The sequence below is a fragment of the Budorcas taxicolor genome, chromosome 2 (assembly GCF_023091745.1).
Source record: "Budorcas taxicolor isolate Tak-1 chromosome 2, Takin1.1, whole genome shotgun sequence".
NCBI classification, from domain to species: domain Eukaryota; kingdom Metazoa; phylum Chordata; class Mammalia; order Artiodactyla; family Bovidae; genus Budorcas; species Budorcas taxicolor.
This window is the reverse complement of record NC_068911.1, coordinates 162,646,006-162,666,233: the sequence shown is the minus strand read 5'-3', so window position 1 is coordinate 162,666,233 and position 20,228 is coordinate 162,646,006. Positions and strand designations below refer to the sequence as shown.

At 43.1% G+C, this 20,228-nt stretch overlaps 1 protein-coding gene across 1 annotated transcript in view; it reads right to left on the bottom strand.

Moving 5' to 3' along the window:
- Positions 1–20,228, bottom strand: part of FBXO36 (F-box protein 36) — a 100,896-nt gene that overhangs the window by 6,919 nt on the left and 73,749 nt on the right. Inside the window, exon 3 of the mRNA XM_052635912.1 lies at positions 11,876–12,048. Within this exon, the coding sequence (XP_052491872.1) occupies positions 11,876–12,048 (173 nt within the window). The remainder of the gene's footprint in view (positions 1–11,875; positions 12,049–20,228) is intronic.

The window sequence follows — 20,228 nt, the reverse complement described above, 5'->3', positions numbered from 1 at the left end:
ATGGTGTGCCAGGAAAGCAGAACCAGACCCAGAGTAGGAACCTCGCCCAGGGAAGGCACGGCGCTGCTTCCTCCACGGTGGAGAGGGCCCAGAGTAACTGACCTGGCGGTGGTGTTCAGTCGTCAAGGCACGTCCGACTCTTATGCGACCCTGTGGATTATAGCCCACCAGCCTCCTCTGTCCATGGCATTTCCCAGGCAAGAATACTGGAGTGGGTTGTCATTTCCTTCTTCAGGGGATCTTCCCGATCCAGGGATTGAACCCACATTCCTTGCTTCTCTTGCATTGGCAGGCAGATTCTTTACCACTGGTGCTACCTGGAAACCTGTGTAACCCACTGAGCACTTTGTCAATGACTGAACCCCGCCCTTTGAGTACCTTCCCGAGGGCTCAGCATTGCCCCTCCTGTGACAATGGCCAGATTACTCTTGAAAAAAGGAGACTCATGTGGTTGAGTCCATGTACAATTTCCATCCTTGCCACCTAGGCACTTGGTTTATGAACCCAGCCGGGGATAGGAGATAACTAACGTCCATAGAACAGACCCCCTCATCCATCTCATTACTGAAGATGCCCTCGGCACTGCATGCTCTTTGGTGAACAGTCACATGGGACACAAATATCCTGAGTCTTTGGATTATTCTGAAAAGTCAATCCAAATACCTCTTTCCCCAAATTCCACATTAATCTCCAAATCTTGTTCAAGACCATCTATGCAAAACATCAGCATTTGCCCCACAGGAATTCAAGAGCTGTTTCTCAGTAGCAGAACAGTTATCTGCAAAAGCATCCATGCCTTTACTCTAAAAACCTCAGAGATATGAGCTGTAATTTTCCTGATGATGCAACGATCAAGATAGACCATAGCCATACAGGCCACAGACACTCTAAGTACCAATCTGCTGGATCGTAAGGAGCAAGTGATTCATCCGTTTACCCTGCATTCTGGACCAGCTGCTGGGGCCCCACTTAAATGTGGCAGCTTTATGGGCTACTTGGTAAATGAATCAGAGAAGCAAACCCAAATGTGTTATATGTTACCTTGAAAACTAAAATAGACCCACAAGGAGCTGTGCTGCTTTCTTAGCACGCGTCAATTCAGTCATTTCCGATTCTTTGTGACCCTATGGACTGTAGCCCACCAGGCTCCTCTGCCCATGGAATTCTCCAGGCAAGAATCAACTGGAATGGGTTGCCATTCCCTTCTCCAGGGGATCTTCCCAATGCAGGGATAGAACCCAGGTCTCCTTCACTGCAGGCAGATTCTTTACCATCTGAGCCACAGGGAAGGCCTTTTTGAGTAGCAAGTTCCAATAAGGCAATGGATTCTGGATAACACACAGAGATGGCAGGCCTCTCAGTTTTTGAGTTCATCTCCAACTCTTTCACATATACATTTCTTACACCAAGGCACCTAAGGTATCTGCTTCCCTTGCTCAGCAGCATGATGTCATCAGTGTGGAATAGCATGTAAGAAGGTAAAGGTGTCAATATTTCTACGATGTAAGTATGGCTTACAGCTGGAGAGCCGACATAGTACTCAGGCAAAATGATGAAGGTGTGCTGCTATCCTCACCAGGTGAAGGCAAATCTCCTGTGGCATTCCTTCTGGAAAATCTCCTGTGGCATTCCTTCTGGAAAATTCAGGAAGATATAAGGAGGGTGCGTAACAGGTAGTGGCAAGGTAGGAGGTGAGAAATGATCAGACTGTAGATATATTTTGAAGGCGGGGTTCACGTGACTTGCTAATAAATTAAATGAGAAGCAAGAGGAAAAGGAAGAATTAAAGATGAGCTCTTTGACTTGAACAGCTATGTAAATCATGTTCAGTTACAGGACAGTCAGTGATGCCTTTAATAACCTGAATCCCTGAGGGACTTTGTGGAGCAGGGCCTCCTGTCAGCCTCCAGTGGGTATGAATCATGAGAGAAATGAACATCTATTATTGTCTCAAGCCCCTGGAGTTTTAGGGTGGTTTGTGACCCCAAACCACAATCTCTCACCTGGTCTATCCTAATATGATGAGTAGTGAAAACTTTTCTAGTGTTTGATATGTAACTGCTATTTAAGGATGACTACAAGCTTTGACTCCTTCACAAGATAATGATGGGGTCCTTCTTGTAGTGAAACTCATTCAGGATGGATCACCTTTGGGCAATCCCATCAATGAAATGAGAAACTGGTATAGACTCAAGCCATCCTCTGATTTTATCCATTCTGTTGGTACAAATGCCTGGAAAATCCCAAGGACAGAGGAGCCTGGCAGGCTACAGTTCATGGGGTCACAAGAGTTGGACACAACTTAGCTACTAAACCACCAACCAGCACAAATTCCAAGGTGGCCAAGTTGGTTCAGCAGAAATGCTGTTGCTGTTGCTTAGTCACTCAGTCATGTTCAACTCTTTGCGACGCTATGGACTGTAGCCCACCAGGCTCTTCCGACCAGCGGATTTTCCAGGCAAGAATACTAGAGTGGGTTACCATTTCCCTCTCCAGAGGGTATTCCCCGTGCAGGGAATGAACCCAGGGACCTCCTGAGGCTCCTGCATTGCTGGCGGATTCTTTACCACTGAGCCACTGGAGAAGCCCTGTCATTAGAAATGACTCAGAGGTAAATATTCTAAACATGTATTAAAAAGGAATCTGAGCTATCACAAGTATATAGTAACATAGTAGGAAGGATGGGGCTTCCCTGGTAGCTCAGATAGTAAAGAATCCGCCTGCAATGCAGGAGACCCGTGTTTGATCCCTGGGTTGGGAAGATCCTTTGGAGAAGGAAATGGCAACCCACTCCAGTATTCTTGTCTGGGAAACCCCATGGACAGAGGAGCCCGGTGGGCTACAGTCCATTGAGTCTCAAAGGGTTGGACACAACTGACCAACTAAGCACAACACACAGAAGGACACTGGCATGCTCTGAGGCGTGAGGACCTTTCCTGCCTTACTGCTCACGGGTGCTCCCATGTGACCTGAGGAAAATTCTTTCAAGGCCATGGCCTGTCATTGTGGGACCTACCTGCTGCAGCTCTTGTTCCACTGAGTGAAAAAACACATTCGCATACTTAACTCCATCTTATAAGAGAGAATATTTTCCTGTGTTCTTCAGGTACCAAGGTAGACAAGGTAACCAGCAAACACAGTTGATTTGAGCACTGGCCCTGACACTTAATGATTAAGTCCTCCTGGGCATTCTACTTATTGCTCTAAGCCTGTTTCCACATCCGATCTTGCATTTGCTCATCTAAGGAGCAGAATAAAGTGATTTAAGCACACTGGCCACTGAGTAAGGCTGCCTGGGCGCAGCACCAGACTCCACTGCTCATTACTTGTGTGCTTTATCTGAGTCTCTATTTCTGCCTTGATAATCAAGACTGGGTGGTCTCTACCCATCCATCCCACAGCTCTGTTTGAGGACTGCACTGGATTATGTACATCCAATGCTTAGCACATAGTAGGTATTCAATAAGTGGTACTTATTGTGACTACATGGAAATGATGTTAAACTTTTAGTGCTGTGAAAGTTACTAGGGGTAACACAGGTACATGGAAAGATGTAATTGATGGGGAGGAAAGGGAGACGGAACAGATGCTACCTCATCCATTTCTGAGAAGACACCGGAAAGAAAGTTCCCATGGGCACCTAGCTACTGGGGGGCCAGTTCAGTCACCAGGGTTGGGAGTCTGGGGAGGTCCAGCACCAGGATTGAGAGCTCCCCCCACCATGTGACAGCTGTCTGAAGGTGAACTGACCATGCGCCTGACTGATGTCGGACCCACCTGGTGTGTGGACCCAACTGGTCATACCAGCTGCCACTACCCAACCCATCCATAGCTTCAGGAGGCCAAGCAGTCCACTCTCACCACCCTTGACCTGTCCTTGGTGGGGTCCTGCTTTGCTCCCATGCATTCTGCTTTCTTTCTGGAGAAGGGGAAAAGCATGTAAGCATTATCTCTGTTCATGATACTGTTATACCCACTTTGGAGCAGAAAGCAGGCTATAGTCTTTACTTTCATACTTCATGCTGGTCTCAACATATTTCAATAAAGGAAAAGAGTGAATTACAAACAGAAATGAATAGAATTATAGGGCATCATCATTTAAGATCCTTTCTGCATAAATATTAAAGGCAAAAACTATTATATTCACATCATGAACGTTACTGTTAAACACTAATACTGAATCTTATGATACTGACAACCCTCCAGACATTTTGATGTTAGGCAGGTCATTCATTGTTTTAATCCCACCTTCAACAGCCCTTCAAGGTCCAGTTTCTCTACTCAGATTACAACATATTCTAAATATAAGCAATAAAGGAAAACTCTTAAAAAGATTTCTTAGTATTAAAAAAAAAATGTCTGAACCTCTTTTTAAAAATATGAACTCTAGATGATTATTTCTTTCCCAGTACAATACATTTCAGGGTGTCAGTGTATCTTATATAACAGAAATTATGGGAGAAAATGATGAGGTTTGGGGGGGAAAGGAAAGAATTCTTAGAGCTGAAATTTCCACCAGTGTAACTTCATTTATGGATCATTGTATTTCATAAGGAAAATATTTGGTTTTATTTTGCATTATAAGTTGGTCCACAAAATACCCCCAGCCAGGACTCACAAACCCTAGGGCTCTTTTGCTTGATACATCTCAGGGTGCAAAACACAAAATACCCATCTTGACTGATTCTAGCCACTTGGATCCAAAACATAGCTGATCGTGGATTTAGCTCCCCCTGGTGGTGGTGCATGAACTTAACATACATGAACTATGCAGACGTTCTAAGGGATCCTTGAGTTCAGTCCAGTTCAGTTCAGCCGCTCAGTCGCCTCTGACTCTTTGTGACCCCATGGACTGCAGCACGCCAGGCCTCCCTGTCCATCACCAACTCTCATAGTTTACTCAAACTCATGTCCACTGAGTCAGTGATGCCATCCAGCCATCTCATCCTCTGTCGTCCCCTTCTCCTCCTGCCTTCAATCTTTCCCAGCATCAGGGTCTTTTCAAATGAGTCAGTTCTTCACATCAGGGATCCTAGGACTTACCTATTAATAGCTAAAATCTTTGCTTTTACAATGTGAAAGTTAAGGCTGAGAGGGGATAAGGGTGTGACTGTCCAGGTTTCATGGTGGGGAGTCACTGAGTGAAGAACAGAACCCAGCTCTCTGGCCTCAAGCTGATTTAAACACCCACACTCTCTGTACACAGTGGAGATGTCAAAATAACCCAGTTACCCCCACCTCAGGCTTCCAGCCTTTCCGAGTCTCATGAGATATTTCATCTGTAGAGTTTTAATAGCAAGTGGTCAGATTCTGGTCCCAGATGCTTAGAATTGGGTTATAAATAAATGCACGCCGGGTCCACCAAGAACTACCTAATCCAACCCTCAGAGCCTGGCCTGGCTGTATCCACTGGCTCCCCAGGGGGCTTGCCTACTTGGCCAGACCTGGGACTCACAGTCATAGAGAATTTGGGACCATGAGGAAAAATCTGCTCTCCATAGACCAAAACGTGAAAGAGGAGAGACTTTCTTCCTCAGTGGGTTTCATGGGGCCCTGTTCCTGAGTTCCGGACAAGACAAATATGTCCATTTGCTGGTCACGGTCGTACCCACCTCCTCCCATCTGGACCTCAGCAGCCCCCAGGAAAGTCCCACGTGGCAGCCTCACCTCAGTGAGCCCACCACAACCCCAAGGCTGGCCCTCAGTGTGACGTTCTGGTTTCCCGAGACACAGGATCCACCTTTCAAGGGCGTGCTCATCTGAGCCAAGTTCCAATAAAGAGGAGGGGCTTCCCTGGTGGCTCAGATGGTTAAGAATCCACCTGCCAATGCAGGAGATGCAGGCTTGATTCCTGGGTCGGGAAGAGCCCCTGGAGGAGGAAATGGCAACCCACTCCAGTATTCCTGCCTGGAGAATCCCAAGGACAGAGGAGCCTGGCAGGCTACAGTCCACAGGGTCACAAAGAGTCGGACACGACTGAAGCGACTTAGCACACAGGACGCAGAGCGACTATGTTGGTTTACCCAGAGAAATACAACCTTCCAGCTCACCAGACCTTTAGATGCTCATCCCTGGACGCTCCATGGCTTAGTCAACATGAAATCAGAGCAAGACCAGGCAGCCAGATGGCCCTCATCACTGGTGGCATTAAGTGGGATAAGTGGAAACTTACAGACTTGGCTGTGGGCTAGCACCACGGGCTCTCCCAGGCTCGGACTCCCGCCCACCAGAGTCCCCACACCCTCTGTGTCTCTCATGTGTCTTTATGCTTCCAAGGCAAACTCAATTTTGCAGAGTCTGGTCTGGCCATAGCCTGGGGAGTTATTTATAATAGCAGAGGGAAAACCACTTGAATGTCTATCATTAGGGATCTAGTTTTAAAAATTACAACTTGTCCATATAACAATAACTTAAATCACTTTTCTAAATTGAAGATTTATATGTAGACATGAAAGAGTATCTAAAATATGTTTTAGATAAAAACACTGACAGAGAACAATATATAAAGTGCTACCATATGCTTTTATGCTTTTCAAAAGTGTGTATATATAGATGTTTATATGCTCACACACCACACACACACACACACACACTTACATGGGGCATAGACTCTCTGGAAGGATATACAAGACATGGGTAATATAATTGTTGCTGGAGATGAGAATTAGAGGAATGAGGATCAAGAATGGGAGGGAAATGTACTTTTTACTACACATTAAAAGACATAATTTTTTTTTCAATTGTCAACCTGGTTATTGTAATGCAAATCAATTTTCTTTTTCAAAAATAAAACAAAATTGACATAACACAGAACCCAAACAAGGGAGGGGACATTCAGGAGTTAAGAGTGGTGTGTCAGAAGGGAGGACATTCCTTCAAAAGAAAGTGTTAGTCGCTCGGTCACGGACTCTGCGACTCATATGGACTGTAGCCCACCAGGCTCCTCTGTCCATGGGATTCTCCAGGCAAGAATACTGGAGTGAGTTGGCATTCGTTTCTCCAGGGGATCTTCCCGACCCAGGGATTGAACCCGGGCCTCCTGCTTTGCAGGCAGGTTCTTTACTGTCTGAGCTGAAGGAACAATGTAAGAAAGGCCTAGGGGCGCAGAGAGCTGAGCACACAGGACAGCGCACGGTCTGCCTTGCTGGGGCTGTGGGTGGGAACCGGGGCTGGGACACAGTGGCTTGAAGTGCCATCCAAGACTGTGGATCTCATTCTGAAAATGATGGGACATCGCTAAGGGTCACTGAGCAGGCGTGTATTTTAGAAAGCCACCTTCAGCCCCCACAAAAGGTTTAGCCAATGAATCGGTGAGCAAGCCACCAGGAAGAAACCCACCAGAGAATCCTGGAAGCGGAGATGGGTCAGGGAGTGGGAGGCCTCATCCTTTGGATGTGACAACCGAGAGGTTACTGTGAATGAGGCCAGAGATATTAGGAGGCGTGGACAGAGGGAAGATGAGAGAGGAGGGGTAGGCAGACAGAAGACCAGGGATTCCCAGAAATCTGGATAAGATCAGTGAAATTTTTAGAAATCAAACAAAACAACAATTAAGAACCAAAAGATTGCTCACTTTATAATTCGCCAAGTAAGGGTAATTCGCTAAAATTATCATGTTTTAATACCATTGTTTTATAAAAGAAGGGATATTTTAAATCTCCCCCCAGTAGGAAGGGCTGACCTCTGTTAAAGAATGGTCATTCATATGAAACAAATTTATATTATCACCTGTGTGTGTGTGTGTGTGTGTGTGTGTGTGTGTGTGCAGTCACTCACTCATGTCTGACTCTTTGCAACCCTGTGGACTATAGTCCCTCCAGACTCCCCTGTTCATGGTATTTCCCAGACAAGAATACTGCAGTGGGTTGCCATTTCTTCCTCCAGGGGATCTTCCCAATCCAGGGATCAAATTCACATCCCTTGCATCTTCTGCATTGGAGGGTGGATTCTTCACACTGTGTCACCAGGACACACCCTTACTGTTCCCATTTTCTCAGGGATTATAAAATCTCAGTCTGCTGAATGATGCTGGTTTGCTGAGTGTGAACTGACATGTAAATCCTTTTTTTTTTCCCAAACAAGGAAGGAAAGAGATTGAATAAGAATAGAGCCAAGAGGACTTCCCATGTGGTCTCGTGGTTGGTGACTGAGAATCGGCACTTCCACTTCGTGCGCGCTAAGTTGCTTCAGTCGTGTCCGACTCTGTGCGACCCTAAGGACGGTAGCACACCAGGCTTCTCTCTGTCCATGCGATTCTCCAGGCAAGAATACTGGAGTGGTTTGCCATTTCCTCCTCCAGGGGATCTTACCAACCCAGGGATCAAGGCATATAAATTCAATCCAGGGTTGGGGAAGTTCCATATGCTGTGCAGTGTTGGAAGCCAAAAAATTTTTTAATAAGAATATAGTCAAGAGTTTTTTTTTTATGAAAGATGAGGCTGATTTGAGAAAAATCAATATACTGAGAGGAAAAAACAATTGAAAGATTTAGAAATAAGAACTAAATGTAACGTAGTATCCCAGATTGGATTGTGAAACACTGAAAGGACGTTGGTGGAAAAAGTGATGAAATATAAATCAAGTTTGTGGTTTCGTTAATAGTATTGTAGCAACATTAGCTGCCGAGTTTTGATAAATGTCCCAGGTTAGGGGAAGCTGGGTGAAGGTCATATTCAAACCTTTTGCATTATCTTTATGACACTTTTATAAATCTAAAATTTTTATAAATAAAAAGCAAAAATACACGTAACAACAAGTACACAGAGGAAAAAGGGCTTCCCTGGTGGCTCAGTAGTCAAGAATCTGCCTGCCGCTGCAGGAGACACGGGTTCCATCCCTGATTTGGGAAGATCCTACCTGCCGCAGAGCAACTCAGCCTGTGGGCCACAACTATTGAGCCTGTGCCCTAGAGTCTGGGAGCCACAACTGCTGAGTCCACACTCCACAACTACTGAAGCCCGTGCACCCTAGAGCCCTCACTCCGCAATAAGAGAAGCCCTCCCAGCTCAACTAGAGAGAAGCTCCTGCTCACTGCAGCTAGAGAAAAAAGTCCGAGTGCAGAACGAAGACCCAGCACAGTCAAAAGAAATAAATAAAAAATTTTTTTTTCAAAAGAAAGAAAAAGCAGATAAGTGACAACCTGAAATCCCTCCGGCTAGACCTTGGCACCAGATGGCAGGTGGCACTGACCTGGAAGAAGAAGGAGCCCTCCCTCCCTGGGACCACAGGAAAGGGCGGGACAGGGACATGAATAATTTGCCAGTAAACCTGCCCCCAGTTCAGGATGATGAGCTCCTTGGGGTCAAGGACTGATGGACTCATGTGGCTGCCTGCGACGTATAGAAGGGTTTTTCCTGTGTCGTCAGTGCTCAGGAAATGTTCATGGATAATAAATCAATTCCATGACTAAAAAATGCCCCCAAAGTTTGAAATAGAAGACTTCTTAATAAAATAATGTAATAACTGATGGGACAAAAACAAAAATGAAAGTAGTTTATAAATGAAGGGGAAAATAGGCAAATGACCACAATATTCAGACTAACGGCAGAAATGAAAGGTTAATATTACACAGAAAGAAAAAAAAAAAGCAGCAGCCTTGGATCATGTTCCATCTTGGAATAATTCTGCTCCGCAAGGATTCTGAGGGCTGAAATCAGCAACCTAGAAAAGCCCTACTTTAGAGCTCTGGGTAAATTATGGAGGCTATTATCAAGATTGCACTAAAATAATGGCAGGACATTGAGAGGGAGAGGACTAGCAAGTGGAAATGAGCAAAACCCGGAGGAAAGACAGCTGCTCCATGTAAGGAATTGATTCCTCGAGCTACTGCAGCTGCTGTTATTTTCCATCAAATGCTTCCACTGACTCTCAGGACAGACCCAGGCCCCGGGAGAAGCTTTTCATACATTCCCACTCCTATATTTTATTCACTTAAAACTCTCCTTCAGTGGTGATCATCTTGTGATGTATAGAAATAGCAAGTCAGCACGCTATGCACCTGGAGCTAACACAGTGTTTTAAGTCAATTACATATCAATTAAAAAACAAAAAACCAAACAGCAAACAAACAAGAATCCTCTTTCCCTTAAAAATATGAATAATCAGCTTCCTAGCAGCAACAAGTTCAAAACTCTTAACTTTAATACCTTTTTTTAAGTGGAAAAAAAATATACGGTATGATGATTATTCATAATACTTGTTTCTGGTCCTCAGTTTTATGGTGGGGGGAAATCAAGAATATATGTTTTTGTACTAAAAAGGGGTATACTAAGTAATACAGACTGTACAACTTAAAATTAATATATAAAACTGAAGAAATTTTATTGTATAACTATGGAAAAAATGTTGACTTTTTGGATAATAAGATTATGGTTTGAATCAGCTTGGGAGATACTGCACAGTCTCTTGTGAATGGACATTGCCCTGGTACATTACAGCTAAATACCGAGTTAGGGTTCTTGAGGTGCAAACAACAGACTCCAACTCTGATTAACTTAAGCCCATGATGATGATGATGAAAGTCACTCAGTTGTGTCTGACTCTTTGAGACCCCATGGACTATATAGTCCATGGAATTCTCCAGGCCAAAATACTGGAGTGGGTAGCCTTTCCCTTCTCCAGGGCATTTTCCCAACCCAGGGATCAAACCCAGGTCTCCCACATTGCAGGCGGATTCTTTACCAGCTGAGCCACAAGGGAAGCCCAAGAGTACTGGAGTGGGTAGCCTATCCCTTCTCTAGAGGATCTTCCCCACCCAGGAATCGAACCCGGGTCTGCTGCATTGCAGGTGGATTCTCTACCAACTGAGCTGTGATGGAAGTCCAACTTAAGCCCAAAAGCATACTAAATCATTTCAGTCATGTCTGACTCTTTGCGGCCCCATGTACTGTTGTCTGCTGGGCTCCTCGGTCCATGGGATTCTCCAGGCAAGAATACTGGAGATGGGTTTCCATGCCTTCCTCCACGGGATCTTCCCAACCCAGGAGCTGAAACTACGTCTCCTGTGGCTCCTGCATTGCAGGCAGATTCTTTACCACTGAGCCACCAGGGAAGCCCCATAATGGAAGGATAGTATGTGTGTGTTTAGTTCACAGCAGCACTCTAGCATGAATGGCTGAAAGGGCAGGAACCAAGATCTAGGGAGAGGAACTAATAATAGGTGCATCAAGGTCCTAATGTTGGTTGAAATTACCACTGTATTTTCCATTCTTGTGTCCTTCGGCTGAGGATCCAGAGTTAGTAAGAGAGCTTTGACGAGCTTGGGGCATGGGGCAAAAAACAGGCACTACAATGAACAGCGCCTGAGAATCACCAATAGTGGGAGGACAGGTAATTCAGGAAAGGGCTCTTACTGGAAGAAATGGAAGTGGATGGGGAGTATCGACTACTTGCCTTCTTCTCTTATGCCACCATGCCTCTGCCCAGTTCCTGCCTGGACGTGGAATGCCCCTCTGACCTGGAATGTCCCTAGCTGGCCAGACCACATGACAAACTCCTATTTTCCCCTCAAAACCCAGATAAAGTAACCCATTTCTGTGAAACCAGGCAGAGGAAATCACTTTGTACTCTTTGTGCCTTTTCACACTTCCCTTGTTGAATTGCTAACACTACATTGTAATGGTTTGTACTTGTATGGCTTTCTATTAGACTGTAAGTTTCTTAAGTGCAAGAATAATGTCTTTTCAACTCTGTTGCTTCTGTGCCTAGGACAGTATGTGTCATAAATAAGAATTCAACACATGCTAAATGCTTGCTGAAATAAATGTAAATAACAAATAACACTTCTATAATTAACAATAAGAAAACCTGAAACAAAATTAAACAATTTTGAGGAAGCACAAGGACAATTCTACAGAGACACAAAATAATCTGTTACCTTTGCAAATCTGCGTGATGTTTGAGAAAGCCTGGCAATGTCTTCAAGATCCAGATAAGAAATGATATTCAGCAGCAAACTGTCTGAGAGGCGTTCAAGGAAGTCAAATTTACCTTCACATAAATTGAAGACATAGTCTAATATTTTTGAACCAAATACTAAGGCAATTTGAACTGTAATTCAAAAAAACCAACAAAACAACATGGTTATCATGTGCAGTCACATAAAAACTAGGATCATTATCAGTAAGACAAGCTTTGAGGCATCCTGCCCTTGAGAGCAATGTTAGAGTTGCTGACTCATTCCTCCTTTCACCAAGCTGTCTCTGGGGCCAGTGGAATGTATTTACGAAGTATTTGTTTCCAGCAGCTGCCTTTGCCCTGAGATCTAAATCTTTTAGGTATACTCAGGGTTGAACACAGTGATGAAATGAACCAAATTCCAGTCCAGACAACTGACTTAACTAGTCTTCATGTCATCCCCATCTTCATCCTCCCAGTCGCCGAGACTAGGCAAAATGCTGGTCCGTGTCATTTTTTTCTACCCCTCCACCCCTCAAATTGCTGTGAAACACTTTAATAGCCCTTAATTTTGATCGATTTTTGTTCTCTTCTTGTTATACATTGTTTCTCTACCAAACTTCCTTCTTCACCTTCTTTCATTCTCTTGAAATTGTGAATTATGAGTGGTTAAATCCAGGGGGTGATTTTTTTTTTTCTTCCTTTTGCTTATCTGTATTTTGCAATCTTTTTTTTATCATAAACTCTGTATTATCAATGTAATTTTTTTCATAATCTAGAACGAATGGATGGAAGGAAGAAAGAAGGGAAGAAGGCTACCGCCCTTTTATGAGAAAGAAAAATGGGGTTACAACAGAGGATTTTATGCATGTGGATCACAGTGGTTCCAGCACTGGGGACTTTGTTTCTTGAAGCTCATTTTTCACTTCTGCCTCCAAAAGCACCACTATGGCTGGCCTTTCTAGAGAACTTCTCTCAGAATAGACAGGATGGATTCTCTACAGGGGACTAAATGTCCAAGATTTGGGGACACTTCCTTCCCAACATGGAACATTCCTTCCAGGGCAAGTGGGATGAAGCTGTCAAGAATACCGGGCTCCTTGCATAAGCAGGCAAACTGGTGATCCTAGAGGCTGATGGCTCTCCAATTTCAAAATGAATGTAAGGTGAGGGCTATGTTTATGTAAAAGCTCTGATTGTGGTAACCTGGAAGAGCCAGCCATATAAGGTATCTCTCCAAAACTGGTCAGTCCAGCTTTCTAGAGGCATTAAGGGTTTTAGCTGCTTCTAAATCACAAGTGCTTCTAATTCAAAGCCCTTCTAAAGTCCAAGGTTTTTCTTGGGAGGAAAATAACCCCTCAAAAACTCATCCTCACAGGGTACTTTTGTGAAGAACCCCTGGCTCACCAGCAGAATAAGAAGGAAAAAGAGGCACTTACTTATTGGTAAAACAAAACCTTTAGTATAATACATTTCTTTAAAATAATTGGAGATATTTAAACATTTTAAAATGCCAGGAAAGCATGCTCAAAGTACATGTTCAGATGTACTTTAGAAAGGCTCTACCAGGACTTCCCTGGTTATCCAGTGGTTAGGAATCCTCCCTCCAATGCAAGGTCTGTGGGTTCAATCCCTGGTCAGGGAACTAAGATCCCACCCACGTGCTGTGGGGCAACTAGGTCCACAGGCCTCAACTAGAGAGAAGACTGCACACTTTAACAAAGATCCTGTGTGCCTCCACTAAGACCCAACACAGTCAAAATAATAAATAAGCACTTTTTAAAAAAAGAAAATCTCTACCAATAAGGTCTTTTAAGTTAAAGTTATAAAAGCTATAAGATATAAAGTTATGAAAGTTAAAAGTTAAAGTTTATAAAAGGACATATAGCCCCTAAGTATGTAACAGGGTAGTTTCAAAGTATACAGGTATGGGGGTACTTAGAAAAAATTTTTTGCATGTTTGTGTGTGTGTGTTTTTCTTTTTTATAGCCAACAGGTCACCAACTTTAACTTCTTTTAAAATAAGGAAAACAAGGTTAGAACAAACTCCATTTTGAAGAGTAAAATTTCTTCATGTTGGATTGTATGACAGGCAGCCTTCCAGAGAGACCCTGCGTCTCTCCTCCTGGACTCACACCCCTGTGTGTTCCCAGCCACAGTGAATGAGGGCTGGCCTAGGTAACCAAGAGGAATTGCAAAAATATCCCAAGGCTGGGTCACCGAAGACATCGGGGCTTCTGTCTTGCTGTCCCGGATCACTCACTCTCGGAGAAGTCAAGGGCCATGACCTGACACTACTCTACAGCACCGTGGAGAGGTCTGTGGGGAAGGAAACTGAAAGAGCCGTGTGTGTGTGTGTGTGTGTGTGTGTGTGTGTGTGTGTGTGTGTGTGTGTCCCCATGTGAGCCATGGTAGAACTGGATCCTCCAGCACCAACCAAGCCTTCTGATGACTGGGGTTTAGACAACATCATGCAAGATCCTGGAGCAGAATGGCTGAGCTATGCTGCTCTCAAATTCCTGACCCAACTCTCTGAGTTAACAAACGTTTATTATTTTTTAGGGCTTCCCAGGTGGTGCAGTGGCAAAGAATCCAGATGCCAGTGCAGGAGACACAAAAGGAGAGGGTTTGATCCCTGGGTGAGGAAGATCCCCTGGAGAAGGAAATGGCAACCCACTCCTGTATTCTTGCCTGGGAAATCCCATGGACGGAGGAGCCTGGTGGGCTACCATCCATGGGGTCATAAAGAGTCGACACAACTGAGCGCACGCGCGCACACACACACACACATTGTTTTAAGCCATTGAGTTTGGGGGTAATTTATTACACAACCATAGACAATAAAGTTTAGGTACTTGCAACTGTTGTGGAAACCTAGAAGGTGGGAATGGATTTGAAACTGGAAAGTAGTGGAAATTTGAATGAGCTTGAGGACTGTATGCTGTGAAAGTGCTGCACTCAATATGCCAGCAAATTTGGAAAACTCAGCAGTGGCCACAGGACTCGAAAAGGTCAGTTTTCATTACAATCCCAAAGAAAGGCAATGCCAAAGAATGCTCAAACTACCGCGCAATTGCACTCATCTCACACTCTAGTAATGTAATGCTCAAAATTCTCCAAGCCAGGCTTCAGCAATACGTGAAACATAAACTTTCAGATGTTCAAGCTGGTTTTAGAAAAGGCAGAGGAACCAGAGATCAAATTGTCAACATTTGATGAATCATCGAAAAAGCAAGAGAGTTCCAGAAAACCATCTATTTCTACTTTATTGACTATGCCAAAGCCTTCAATTGTGTGGATCACAATAAACTGTGGAAAATTCTGAAAGAGATGGGAATACCAGACCACCTGACCTGCCTCTTGAGAAACCTGTATGCAGGTCAGGAAGCAACAGTTAGAACTAGACATGGAACAACAGATTGGTTCCAAATAGGAAAAGGAGTACATCAAGGCTGTATGTTGTCACCCTGCTTATTTAACTTCTATGCAGAGTACATCATGAGAAACGCTGGGCTGGATTAAGCCCAAGTGAAAGAGGAGAGTGAAAAAGTTGGCTTAAAACTCAACATTCAGAAAACTAATATCATGGCATCCAGTCCCAGCACTTCATGGAAAATAGATGGGGAAACAGTGGAAACAATGGCTGACTTTATTTTGGGGGGTCTCCAAAATCACTGCAGATGGTGACTGCAGCCATGAAATTAAAAGATGCTTGCTCCTTGGAAGAAAAGCTGTGACCAACCTAGACAGTATATTAAAAAGCAGAGACATTACTTTGCCAACAAAGGTCCCTCTAGTCAAAGCTATGGTTTTTCCAGTAGTCATGTATGGATGTGAGAGTTGGACTATAAAGAAAGCTGAGCACCGAAGAATTGATGCTTTTGAACTGTAGTATTGGAGAGGACTCTTGAGAGTCCCTTGGACTGCAAGGAGATCCAACCAGTCCATCCTAAAGGAGATTAGTCTTGAGTGTTCATTGGAAGGACTGATGTTGAAGCTGAAACTCTAATACTTTGGCCAGCTGATGAGAAGAGCTGACTCATTTGAAAAGACCCTGATGCTGGGGAAGATTGAGGGCAAGAGGAGAAGGGGACAACAGAGGATAAGATGGTTGGATGGCATCACCGACTCAACGGACATGAATTTGGGTGGACTCCAGGAGCTGGTGATGGACAGGGAGGCTTGGTGTGCTGCGGTCCACCGCGTCGCAAAGAGTTGGACACAACTGAGCGACTGAACTGAACTGAACCGAGGAGAGTGTTAGTTAAAGTCTGAAAACCCTTCAGTAAATATTATACTGTGCTCCGTCACTCAGTCGTGTCTGACTCTTTGCAACCCCATGGGCTGTAGCACGCCAGGCTCCCCTGTCCATGGGGATTCTCCAGGCAAGAATACTGGAATGGGTTGCCACGGCCTCCTCCAGGAGATCTTCCCAACTGTGGGATCAAACCTAGGTCTCCCACATACCAGGCGGATTCTTTACTGTCTGAGCCACCAGGGAAGCCCAAATATTATAGCAAGTAAATAGAAGTCTGACAGACTCTGAGGAGGCTTTACAGGGTAGGTTTAAAGAAAAATGAGGAAAATATTATTTAAAAAAAAGAAAACTGGAGAAAAGGGAGGAAAAAGCTGGAGGAAAGGGAATCCTTGCTATGTAGTGGCAGAAAGTTTTGCAAACTTCTGAATGTACATTGTTCTACAATTTGGACTTTAAAGGAAAGCACATGCATGTTTTCTATAGTCAAAACTCAAAACAGAATTTCTTAAACTTTTTTTTAAAGATTCTATTCTTAACTATAAAAAATTGTAAGGTAATTGGGAAGAATTTGAGCAAAAGATATATAAGGCCATAATGAAGAAAATATTAAACCTAAATAAATGGAGGGAAATACTATGCTCATGTTGGGAAGACCAAAGGATCACAGTTCTGTCAAAAACCTAGAAAGTCAATCCAAATCCAATTAGAATTTCAGCAGGGAGCTCTGCATAGATTTACCAGCTGATCTTAAAGCTCAGAGGCAGAATAAAAAGTCAAGAACAGCCCATGTAAAGAATAGAATGAGAGGCTTCCCTGCTGGCTCAGTGGTAAAAGATCTGCCTGACAACGCAGGAGACATTGGTTTGAGCCCTGGTCCAGGAAGATCCAGGAAGCCCATGCACCACAACTACTGAGCTTTTGCTCTCGAGTCCTGGAGCTGCAACTACTGAGCCCACGCACTGCAACTGCTGCAGACCACATGCCCTAGAGCCTGTGCTCCACAGGAGAAGCCAACACAAGGAGAAGCCCACACACCGGAAGTGGAGAGCAGCCCCTCCTCGCTGCAACTAGAGAAAGCCTACACAATAAAGAAGACCCAGCGCAGCCAAAAAATGAATAATTGATTAATTTTAAAAAGACTGGGACATCTCCGAAGGCTCCGTGGATGGGAGTCTGCCTGCCAACGCAGGGGACACTGGTTTCATTCCTGATCCAGGAAGATCCCATATGCCTCAGGGCAACTAAGCCTGTGCCACAACTTCTGAGCCCGTGCTTTAGAGCCCTCAAGCCACAACTACTGAGCTGACATGCTCCAACTGCTGAAGCCCATGCATCTAGAGGCTGTGCTCCACAACAAGAGAAGCCACGGCAATGAAAAGCACATGAGTGGCAATGAAGTGAAGCCTCCACTTGCTGCAACTAGAGAAAGCCCACTTGCAATGATAAAGGCTCAGTACAACCAAAAAATTAAAAATAAATACATTAATTAATTTTTTTAAAAAAAAAGAATAGAAGGGGGAGGCAGATGAATTCATCTCCACAGGTAAGAGAACTTACTATAAAAATTGCAATGAGAGCAGCGTAGTTGGTGTAAGATGAATAACTGACCAACAGAATTAAATATCCCTGGAAATGGCAGATGTACACTGGAACTTGCAACATGTAAGGATGGGATTACAAAACAATGTGGGATAATAAGCTACCCTATAAATGGTGCTGGCCATATTGACAGGCCATACAGAAAAATAATAATATTTCATATCATCATAACCAAAAGCAAACTTGAAATAACTTAAAGACCAAATATGAGAAACAAGTCACCAAATATTTATAATTGAACATAGGAGTATATTCTTATGAAATCAAGGTAGGAAAAGATTTCTTAAACCAAACATAAAAGTACAAGTCATATATTAAAAGACTGATAAATTTGAGCTCCATTAAAACCATAAACTTCTTTATGGGTAAAACTCATAAACAAGGTGAAAAGATAAACCAAAGAGTTGGTGAAATATCTGTAGCACATATAGCCAAACCAAAGAACTGGTATTCAAAATATACACGAAAAGTTTTCTACAATGAACACAAAGAAGGCAAACAACCAGACAGAAAAAATGGACAAAGGAGATGAATTAGCAGCTCTCAGAAGGAAATTGGTCAATAAATATAAGAACATCATAACTAACCAGGGAATTTGCACACCCAGCTTGGCAAAATTAACATGTATCTCTGGTTACACTAAATGTTGGTGAGAATGTGGGGAAATAGCATCTCTCTCATAAAATGCCAATGGAAATATATTTAAATCATTTAAAATGATTTAACTTATTGGAGAGCAGACTATCAATACCTAATAAAGTTGAAGAGGCACATATTTTACAACTCAACAAACACACCACAATGTGCTAGATTTAGAGAAATGTTTACACATTGCACTAGGGTAAATGAAGATTTATTTGTTGCAAAAAAGTGGAAACCACCTAACTCTCCTCTGTAGGGGAGATGATTGAGTGAACTGTGGTTTACAATATAAAACACCATAAGCCATTGAAATGAATGAACTTGAGATATATATATATATATTTGTCAACATGGATAAATCTCAAAAAGTGTTCAATGATAAAGTTGAAAATATAGTATACCACTTATGTAAAAATGTAAGCTTACAAAGGTAGTATGTATAATTTGTATTTGTGACTATGTATAATAAAACGTGCTTGGAAATGATACCAATTTCAGAACAGTTAGTAGAAGGGAATAGAGCAAAAATGGGTGAGGAGCAGAAATTTGACTATATGTGTAAAATTTTAAACGTTTTTGAAAGACATTAAGTAAATATGGGTCTCACTTCAACAGCATTTGTATTAAAACTGGGATAATAAAGAGAAGATTCTTAGGGCCCTAAGAAAGGATAACACAAAATTAAAACAATTCAAAAAAATTAAAGCCATTCAGAGTAGATTTTTGATCATATGCAATTACGCCAGAAATCAAGAAAAATGTAATCAAAAAATTCCTAACTATCTGGAACTTGAGATGTTTCCAAATAATCTGTGGATTAAAGAAGAAATCAAAATGAAACTTAGAAAATATTTTACAATGAATGAGAATAAAGATGCAACATATCAAAACTTTCCTAATACAGACACAGAAGCACTTAAGGAAAATTTAGAGGAGAAATGGCTGAAAACAATAATTTAAGCTTTCATCTCAAGCAACTAGGAAGAGAATAACAAATCAGACCTAAGAAAGGTAAGAGGAAGGAAATAATAAAAGAAAGAACAGAAATCAACAATAAAAGTAAACAACAATAGAGAAAATCAACGGAGATAAAAGTTAGGTCCTTGAAAAAACAAATAAAATGAATAAACTGCTGACAAGGTTGATCAAGAAAAAAGAGAGAAAGTTCAAATTACTATTATCAAGAAATGAAAAAGAGAACAGCACTACAGATGCTATAGACACTGGAAAGAAGAGGATGTATGAGTAACTTTGTCGTTCTTGTTCACTTGATAAGTCATGTCTGACTCTTTGTAATCCCATGAACTGCAGCACACACCAGGCTTCCCTGTCCTTCACTATCTCCCAGAGTTTGCTCAAACTCATCTCCATTGAGTTGGTAATGCCATCCAACCAACTTATCCTCTGTCGCCCTTTTCTGCTTCTGCCCTCAATCTTTCCCAGCAGCAGGGCCTTTTCCAGTGAGTCGGCTCTTACACCCACATATTTGATAAATTGAATAAAAAGAGGTAAATGTGACAAATTTTAAAATCTTTTGTTAGTGGTGTTGGGTATCTCGGAGAAGGCAATGGCACCCCACTCCAGTACTCTTGCCTGGAAAATCCCATGGATGGAGAAGCCTGGTAGGCTGTAGTCCATGGTGTCGCTGAGGGTCGGACACAACTGAGCAACTTCACTTTGACTTTTCACTTTCATGCATTGGAGAAGGACATGGCAACCCACTCCAGTGTTCTTGCCTGGAGAATCCCAGGGACGGGGGAGCCTGGTGGGCTGCCATCTAGGGGGTCGCACAGAGTCGGACACGACTGAGGTGACTTAGCAGTAGCAGTTGGGT